Source organism: Montipora foliosa, chromosome 8 (assembly GCF_036669935.1).
Source record: "Montipora foliosa isolate CH-2021 chromosome 8, ASM3666993v2, whole genome shotgun sequence".
In the NCBI taxonomy this organism is placed as follows: Eukaryota; Metazoa; Cnidaria; class Anthozoa; order Scleractinia; family Acroporidae; genus Montipora; species Montipora foliosa.
In genome coordinates this window covers 18,522,165-18,532,164 of record NC_090876.1, presented here as the reverse complement: position 1 = coordinate 18,532,164, position 10,000 = coordinate 18,522,165, and the positions used below count along the sequence as shown (strand labels likewise).

At 39.3% G+C, this 10,000-nt stretch overlaps 1 protein-coding gene across 2 annotated transcripts in view; it reads left to right on the top strand.

Moving 5' to 3' along the window:
- Nucleotides 1-10,000, top strand: part of LOC137967821 (uncharacterized) — a 71,148-nt gene that overhangs the window by 34,835 nt on the left and 26,313 nt on the right. The window contains exons 6-9 of one of the 2 annotated variants that reach the window (XM_068814407.1): nt 260-595; nt 3,380-3,430; nt 4,853-4,975; nt 6,287-7,049. In XM_068814407.1, the coding sequence (XP_068670508.1) occupies nt 260-595; nt 3,380-3,430; nt 4,853-4,975; nt 6,287-6,744 (968 nt within the window). In that variant the 3' untranslated portion in view covers nt 6,745-7,049. Of the gene's footprint in view, nt 1-259; nt 596-3,379; nt 3,431-4,852; nt 4,976-6,286; nt 7,050-10,000 lie in introns of those variants that run through there. The other variant, XM_068814406.1, reaches the window with a different exon arrangement.

The window sequence follows — 10,000 nt, the reverse complement described above, 5'->3', positions numbered from 1 at the left end:
ACTAGGTATAGTTAGGAAGAAGCAACGCACGCTTATCACACAATCACGAGAAAATTGCGTCATCCAGGTCTCACATTTGATTGGCTGTCACCGACTTCCTTTGATCATTGATCAATCAGAATGCTCGGAGTAAACCTCTTTTTGCCCTGAATTTCCTAATTTGTGCACTGTGTTACCTTAAACTGCTTTTTTATTCCTTATCAGGGATGCGTATTTTTTTCTTGCATATACCGGTATATTATTAATTGTTTCAACACAGGTGGCGATGGGTACATGAAAGCATACGATACACTTGTTCCCGTCAAGAAATTCTCCAACGCGACACTGAGATGCTCAGCAATGGCCTGGATGAACTGTTATCTCGCTGATGATTTGACATGGTATTACGGAAACAAGACCCTAAAGAACAATACCAAGTATACTATAAGGAAACAGAACACCAACGAATGCAACCGGGTAGTGGAAGCTGAGTTCTTTCTTGACATCTGGAACGTGACAAATGCAGATGTTGGGGATTACGTCTGTCAGATGAAATGCCGTATAGGAAAAAAAATTAAAAACGATTCTGTCCAATTAGTCCATTACTTTGAAGAAGGTAACAATGTACATAAGGCTGACATATTTGTTTACATTCTGTCTCACTATCATTAAAATTTGCTCACAGAACAAGGCATCATATTATTTACAAATTGACTTCACAAAGTAAAAGAACTCGTTGAACGTAGGACCCATACGCACTGGGAAAATTTTTTGTATATTTTGCGAAAAAATCTGTCATCATTTCCGTGATACAAGTGCGCACGGTGACTTTTTCCCCACCAAATTTTGTCAAGCCTTACCAAACTTCGAAGGCGCCGTCGTCCTGCATCGGAGCAGGACCAATTTTTGCCAGGCGTGAAAACTATAAATATTTTACAATTTACACGCCATGATCTGAAAAAAAAGTTTTTAAGTGCGGCCAAGATTACCAAATTGAAAATTTGGCGGAGACAATTGTTGTTGAAATTTTTGGTTCAACCAAACAAATTTTGTCAGCCTAGTGCTTGCGGGCCCTTAGTCAATTTTAAGCCTGGTAAGTTCTTAGGTGGCAAAAGCGCTGACGATCCCATACACTTATTTGCGACATTTCGAATTTTCAAAGCATCATTGCTCAGAGATTATCTGGCATTCAATTTTTTAGAGATAGCTCATTCTGAAATGCACTTTCAAATACGTTCTGACTAGAATGGATACTCCAAAACAAGGTGAGATACTTCGTGACACATATACGGGGTTAACATTTGGTGACATTACTTGGCAATACCTGACAACCTCAGTGTTGACCCGCTTTTGCAGATAAACAGCACTCTGTATAGGCAGAGAATAACTGCTGGGTTAGGCACTGATTTCTAGTGATAAGGTCTAAGCACCGATTCGTAATGGTTAGCTTCCATAAATTGCTCTGGTGACACAATATTTAAACTGAGTAAAACCAAGAGAAAATAAAATAAAGGAGGTAAGAGAATATATCCTCCATACACGCTTTGTTTCTTGGGTAATTACTTTGTTCGAAGAACAAAGTATAGTTTTTGACTCCGTTTTTGGACTCAACTGGAATTCGTACTCAGTGTCTCTTCCTTCAAAGGCAATCACGATGACGACTTAACCACGAGAGAATACGTGACAGATTAACGGGGAAATTTGTATTAAAAGAATAGTGTGCGTGACCGAAAAAGAGTTTTTGTATTTTCGTTGCACGCAATGCAATATCCGGTTATCGTATGACTCTGTAACAGATATCGTAATTTTATAATTCTCCCAGTATTGTTAAGAAAAAGTATTAAATATTTTTAAATATCATCGTAGAGACTTGCAACATCAGTTTTAAATGTAAACAAATATCCACGATCGCACTTATACTTAACCCAATCATTGAGTCATGGACTGTGGACTGTGGACTTCGGATTTCGGACTACGGAATTGAAACTGGTTATTTACCAAGATATTGTAACATTAGCCTCTTGTTCGTCTTTGGTTTGTTTTTGGTCTCACTTCCACTTCCCATGTGGGTAGGTTACAATATCTTGGTAAATAACCAGTTTCAATTCCGTAGACCGAAGTCCACAGTTCACATTCCGTGCCGCAATGATTGGATATTTGTTTACATTTAAAACTGTTGTTAACGGCATTGATTTCAATCAAAACCAGAAAACAGATGCTTTGCAAGTCCCTACGATGATATTTAAAAATATTTCACACTTTTTCTTAACAATACTGGGATAATTATAAAATCACGATATATGTTACAGAGTCATACATTGACTTGCCACAAGTGGACCTCACGAGAATCCCAGGAGAAAATATTTTGGAGAGCGAATCGTGATTTTTCGTTCGCGAAGTGGATGAGCGAGCGACAAAGTCGCTAGAGGTCGACTTGTCTCGCTTGCAAGGTTTTCATTCTTGCCTTGCGTGCAACGAAAACACAAAAACTCGTTTCCGGTCACCCACACAACTCTTAAATACATATTTCCCCGTTAGTGTCTCACGTAGTCTTTCGTGGTTTAGTGGTTATCGCGATTGCGTCTGAACTCGGAAGTGATATCGAGTTCGAATCCCACTGGAACTGCCTTCTACGAGAAAGATAAATCTTACGCATGCGCAGCCAGGGCGCGACCCTCAAAAAAATAATAGTAATAATAAAAGGAGTCCAAAGTCTAAAAACGGAGGCGAAAACTATACTTCGTTCTTCCAACAAGGTAATCACCCCTGAAACATAGCGTAAATTGGGGATGTACTCTCTTAGTTTTCTTCTGCGGTTAGCTCGTTTGGTACTTTTTATACACAACACCAAGTGTCTCACCCTCTCTAGTCACAACTCTTTTCGAATACTTAGTACTTTATATTGGCGGAATGATTAGAAAACAACAGTGTTGCTCTAATGATGCAAAAAAATGTAAACAAAGATACCCCTAAAAATTCTTTAGTTTCATTCAGCTGTTTTGCTCAGGAGTTTTTTAAATTTGTGGTCAGTACCTCTTTTAACCTAGTTTGAACCGTGATGTCGCACAACAGATGTTATAAAGACACCCCATAGTTTAGATGAGTTGATTTGTTGAGTTAAAAACCAGGTTTGTGAAACAAAGGAAAAAGTTACGTTTGGCTGTGAGTCACGATTCAGAAAATGTGTTTATAGTTGTGGAGAAATATTGTCACTTATGCTACTCTCGGCTTCACGATTGGATAAACAAGCCGCTTTTCCCTTGTGAGCGCAGGAAAGGCCCTCAAAAAATAATAATAATAATAAATACGAAAAACACACCTATACAAAGTCACTCGTTCAGTCACTAATAACTGTACAACTCAACTGATATTGTGGCGCTTGTGTATTCTATTTTCTCAGATGAGAAACAAGAAACTACTACTACTTCACGAACAACACAGCAACCTACAAGTAAGGCAACCGGCTGACACTATGGTTTAGCAATGACAAATCGTGAGTGCAGACGGACTCACTATTTCCACAGCGAAGTGATATTGAAGATAAAAAAACCTCAATTTTTTCTGATAATGAAGAATTTTACTTCATTGTCTTTGTTGCCTTTTGGCTTTGCCCACTTTTAGAGATTTTGCGTGGAAACTTGCCGAATATCCCACATTAGTATAAATGTTGCCGGTAAAATCCGTTCTCAGGTTCAATCCGTTTTGACCAAGGTTAAAATGTTGGTCCTCACTTAATCTAGGTTGAATATATACGCACTCAGGTAAATTGAAGAAACATTTTTGGTGCCTAGAGAAAAATTAGGGTCAGGTTAGGTTTGGTTTCTGTTATTATACATGGATATCAATTGACTTCTTATACAAAAGTAAATAATGAAAAGAACTGTGTTGGGTTGAGCATGTTCGTCGTTGTAGTGTAATGGTGAAAACTTCAGATCTGGAGGGTCCGAGTTCGTGTATCGTGCAGTTCTTTGATCCCTTTCTATGTTGTAATGTTGATAAGTGTAAGAATACAACTTAAAACGTTAAGAAGATGTGTTGAGATGCGCAAGACGATGCCGGAGGGAGGGAAAATCCGTTTTTTACTCCCTCAAAATGTACGAAAGAAACATTCGTTTACAATCCTTAAAAAAGTCATAAAACTGTACGTATTCGAAACAAAGAGTTTTGAGAACCTCACATAAATTTCATGCAAAATAAATTGCTAACGCTAAATTAAATATTTACCTAAAGCCTCGAAGGCTGCTTGAACTCACCTTAAAAGTCCCTTTGATCTGAAAAAGTTTCGAATGCCGGCGTCGCCCAAAGAGTTGATGGTACAGACCACGAAGAAACTTCGAACTAAAACTTTCTTTCATCTTTGATCTCTCGCGCCGCCTTAAAAGTGGCGCGAAAGTTTGGCGCGAACTGCAGCAAATGCCAGCGATCAACAGATCAGCAGCCGAGCAATTCAAATGTTTTAAGATCAACCGCAAGGACTTATTTCCAAACAAGGACTTTTTACAGAAGTAATATTTTTATACTTTCAAGTGCTCTTTTTTATATTTTTGCCTTATTTATATATGTTTTAATTCCATCTTTTATCGTTTCGTTCGTTTTGCCCGAAAATTTCTGAGACTGGGGGTGCTGCCCCCCCCCCCCCCCCTGCTCCCCCCGGCTCGTACGCCTATGTTACTACGTAACTCCATTTCGGTGCATAATTGTTAATTATCCCATACGTATACCTCATAGCAAAACCATAAGCTGAACCTGTATCAGTGTTACAATTGTTGTGCGTAGATGATAAGGCACTTTCTTTATGGACGCCATTTTTTTTGTAAAGGATTGTTGCTGTGTAATCCAGAATACATACTTTCTTAACCTTCAAATCCAACAGGTCGTGAAGAAAAACTGTCGATGTGGTTTGTTCCGGTGGTTTGCGCTGCTGTCTTCGTTGTTATTTTCACTGGGCTGTGTGCATTTAAAAAGGGATTTTTTTCAAGAAAAAGGCGCTTTAAATGTAAGTTTCTCACAGGCAGAAAATATTAAACTCTGGCCTACCTGTCAGTAGCTTCAGAATAGTCGCTATTCAGTTTGGCGAAAGCAGGAGACAATCCTCAGGCGAACGCGGCTGTGAGTTGTTAGGGACCGTTATATTAATTAAAGTTCTTTGAAGGCGACATCGACGAAAACCTTACCCCTAAGATATAACTTTGCACCATCGTAAGTCATTCAAAGTTATTCCAACTCGTTAACCATGAAAAATCTGGGCAAAATATCCCTGTTCCTTCGCTCATGTGAGACGTGGCAACTGCGAGGCTGGCGCGTGTTAGTTTGCCTGATAAATTGAAGATTATAGCACCTGCTGTACAAGATCACATGACAGAAACTCATTTAAAATCGAAAGACGCTAGGTATCGTTTCTCAGGAATTGCAAGGGAAAATTCGAATATTCAAATCTCGCTTACAAAACTGGAAACAAGTTTGTTTTTTTCAGCCAATCTCGTCCCCAGAGCCTACCTGTCTTTTGTTCAGCGCCAAGACGCGGAGCTCTGGAATAAGAAATCTCAACCCATCCTCTACCTCTGAAATGAGTATTATCGACAATTCCTAAGTTTCTCTAAATTGACTGTTATCGTCAGTTTAGGACGCTTAGCGCTTGGGAAATGGGAAATGAATATCTATTTTTAAAATCCGAACCCCAATGCCTAAACTCGCTGGACTCGAACCTGGGAATGTTCGATCAATAACCCTTTCGCTTTACCACTAGACTACCGCATCGCTAACGAACAACACTTTTTTTTAAAAATTCTGGATTATTCCAGAACTCCGCGTCTGGGCGCTGACCAAAAGACACGTGGGCTCTGGGAACGAGATCGTCTTTCGGCATCGTAATATATGATTGTATTGGGTGCCTTGGAAACGCTGTGATCTTTAATGTGGAAAGCATGAGGGAAGTCAACTGATTTCCAAATACTTACGGGGCCGTAGCCAGAAAAAAAAATATGACTGAGGCAATTTCCGTGGTTAAATTATCTTCGGAAGTATTTTAAGTGTTTATGATGAGTACATATTAAAGGCATTACTGGAATAACGCTTTGTTTTAAAATTTCACGAAAAAATTACCGAAGCAAGTGCCTCGATTTGCTTCATACTGGCTACAGCCCTAACTTATCAGTGTAAATTCGGCAGACGAGGAAAAGCGTAGGTCGTGGGCATTTCGAGACGTCATGGCTTCAATGAAAAGAGATCCATTTATGCCAGTATGAGAGAGATGAATGTTTGAGCTTAAAACTTGTCTTTTCAATGCGTTTTTATGTACCTATTTCAGATGATAAAGGAGAGGATCTTTTAGACAACAAGCTGTTTATCAGCTACAGCTCTAAAGACTTCAGCTGGGTCACTGAAAATCTGATCTCTCCTCTTGAAAAGCACTCCATTCCCTATCGCATTCACATCCGGGATTTTGAGCTCGGAAGGCCCATCGTCCAAAATATGGCGGAAAGCGTGTACAACAGCCGACAAGTTCTGGTTGTTTTGTCGAACAACTACCTCGCCAGCAACTTCTGCCGGGAAGAGCTGCACATGGCCTTACAGAGGGGAGTCGACACGGGAGATTCCACTCTTGTCCTTGTGAAGATCGACAACAAGTTGAAGAAAAAGCAATTGCCACTTGCCTTAAGAGCTAAAAATCTGTTGGATTTTGAGAAGTACAAAGAGAAGCAAGATTGGGAGAAAAAAATATTAAATATCGTGTCCGACCAAAAATCCTTTAGTGTGCACGTTTAGAGAATCGCTCGTTATCTTCGTCTGTTGTTATCGTCATAAACATCATCGGTATTGTGTATTTTCCTTGGATTCCACTAGGTAACAAAATAGGATACAAAATAATATGTTAAAAAACAAGATGTTGATTTAAAGGTAGGAACTGAAAAAGGCCTAAACTGACTAATCGATAGCTTTTCGAGTTAGATCTAAGGAAGGGAAAAAACGCATTGTTGTGATTTTTTGTGTAGCATTCACCCGAACTAAACATTCCAATAGTAAAAGTAAGGAAAGGTGTCAGAAAAAAAATACATATTAAAAAATAATGCACCAGCTGGCTTCCAATTTTACGTAACGCGTACGGACCCTTCCTTGCAGTTTCTGTTCACAGAGGAACTCATCCCTGGTTACTTATGCTGAACTGTTATCCAAAACTGTGACAACACAGTTTTGCATCAAAGAGCGATACAGAAACCATAAAACATCTTTCCGTCATGAAAAGGAAATAATTAAAGTCGAACCAGACGAAACTCTTCCACGGTGGAAGATACTCATGATCTAGAAATGCAAGCCTTATAACAAAATATTCACAAAACATGTGATTTAGTATGCCTTAACGATTTGACGGAGATCATGAGACTTAGAAATAGTCCAGTTTTGGAAAAAATAGGGTGGTCTCTGAGACGGTCTGCCTTGCAAAATATCGAAAAGTCCACCATTTTAGAAGCCTTTGAAAAACTAGCCAAATCAGATCTCAACTTTTAGGCCGTTTCCCAAGGCATCTTTTGATAAGAATTAAAAGTTTTACAGTCCTTGGCGACGCAATGCGTACTAATTGCTTATTACGGATCGCACGACTTTTATGTCGTAGTTTTAGAACTGGCTTCTAAAAGTTTGCAACCACAATCGTCCATTCTTGAAAATTTTCTAATGGTCCCCCTTTCGCAAAACCTCCAAAATCCACATTTTGGAAAGCTAGCCAAATCTTTAATTCTAGTCCATTCCAAGCGTTTTATTATTATTATTATTATTATTATTATTATTATTATTATTATTATTATTATTATTATTATTACTATTATTATTATTATTATTATTGTATTATGCACAAAAAATATATGCAGTCTTTGTAGCTCGATGTATATCAATTAGAAGATCCCTCGTCGCCAACTCGCATTTCCCTGTATGCTGCCTTTCTAGAAGTTTGCCTTCAAAATCGTACATTTTTGTAAATTAATTAATGACACCCTTAGAAGAATTTCTCAAAACAGATCCCCTAGGCCGTTTTGCAAGCCGTTTGTACATAGAGAAACTCTACAGTCATTGGAGATTCCGGCTACTTGTCATTTGAATACAAAAAACTAATGGTAATTCGTAGACAAATTTTACTGTAGAGGTAGTGTGGCCCAGTGGTTAGGGCGCTTGCATTGAGATCTGGGAATCCCGGGTTCAAGACGCGTCCTGGCCACTCGTTGAATTTGTTGCAGTGTTCTGTTCCGTCGTGATTGTGTTTCATTGAAAAGCCACTATGGGGATTGGTCCATTAATTAAGTATGTATGGGTACTGTGGCTGGTTGCGGAAAAAGAGAGCAACTTTTAAGCAATCAGCCCCTGGACATTTGCATGAACTTATGAAAGAGTGTTTAATAAGGGAAAGCATGCACATGTTAATAACAATTAGCGTCTTTTTCTTTTAATACGACGCAAATAGGTGTCAGGTCAAAGACCGCCATCATCACTGTTCAAAGAAGCGTGGGTGGAATTGATATGAGAAGCTTCCAAACAACGGTGTGGATGGTATCGCCTGTTAGCGGTGATAATTCTAGAATTCTAGAATTATCCCCACGCAATTACGAGATTAGTTTGGCAAGCATCCTGTGACAAAGCAGATTTTCCCTTTTTGCAAAGAAAAACAACCTTTTAAAGGTGTACCGGCCAAACTGAAGTTTGGTCTAATGGGTTTTAGTTTCTGAAGGAACTGTTGTGCTGCGTTGGTGGGAAAATGAAAAACAGAGTGACCACCGTAAAGAAATTTGAAAGTTGACACTTCGAGAGTTGGTCCTTTGTCCGAGTGTTCGTTGTTCAGACACTACGGACCATAAGCAAGGATGACTAATAGTAGGGAGCTCAGAGCAAGGAAGACGACGACGGAGCAGGCCCCTTATGAGAATGGCACAAAACAATAGGTTTAATTAGAATTAACAGCAATTTAGTTTTGCACGCCCCGCACGCACGTGCGTAGACTTTCGAAAAGTCCTTCGTCGTCGCTCGCTCATTCACTTCGCGTACGAAAAATCACGATTCGCTAGCCGAAACATTTTGTTCTGGGGTTATCGTGAGGTCGACTTGTGGCAAGTCTAGCACCTGCGTTTCAGAATTAGATTTATTTCAATCTTTGCACTTCTCGTCCTGACAATTTTTAAAGGGAGTTTACGAAACGACGACGGCTACGGCAAGGACGACGCCAAAAGGCAGTAATATTATTGGTTAAACACAAGGGGCAGAAATGATCGTCCTGCACGTGCGGCACACATTTTTGTACATTTCTCAGTCCCGTACAACTTAAAATGACTAATTTTTAGGTTTGACGACAACGTGGACAAACAACAGTGAATCTTTCCTTCTCTCTCTTTGCTTCAAATCCGTACATACCAAGAATCTGGTTGTAGCATACTTCGGCCGTATTGTACAATATCGTGAAACACTAAGAATGCCTCAAACTAATAGTTTGAAGCGACGTTTTTGTCGCCGTAGCCGTCGTGCTTTCTTAATTACGTGTTCATTTTTTTACCTCTCCATTCAGAGATTGGACAGTTCGAAGAGAAGGAATGAATACATTTCAATACCACACTGTCACCATTGCCGTGGCACAACACCGTCATTATTAAAGTACTACTTGTTGAACTGATCCCCTATCAGCTTTACTCTGATCTCATAATTATTGATGCACTGGAGGTTAAAATCCTCTCATACTGGAGTACAAGACTGCGTTCTCCATCTTCCATCTTCCACCTGCATCTTCCGGGTCAACAAGGGTTCTTAACACATCAGATCTGGACCAAGTAAAGAAAATTATTGCCATTTGTGTTATAAACCTTTATCAATATTTGATAGGCAATTTCCTGATTTAAAAGGCTGGTGCTTGGAAAGAGATTCACCCTCGTATAATTTTGCAAATCAATGTGTCTTTTTTCAATTGCATAGACCACACTGTCCGCGAGGAATCAGAATTGATGCTCATTTACTCGTGTATACAACTTCGTCTTCCAGTTAAAGTTCT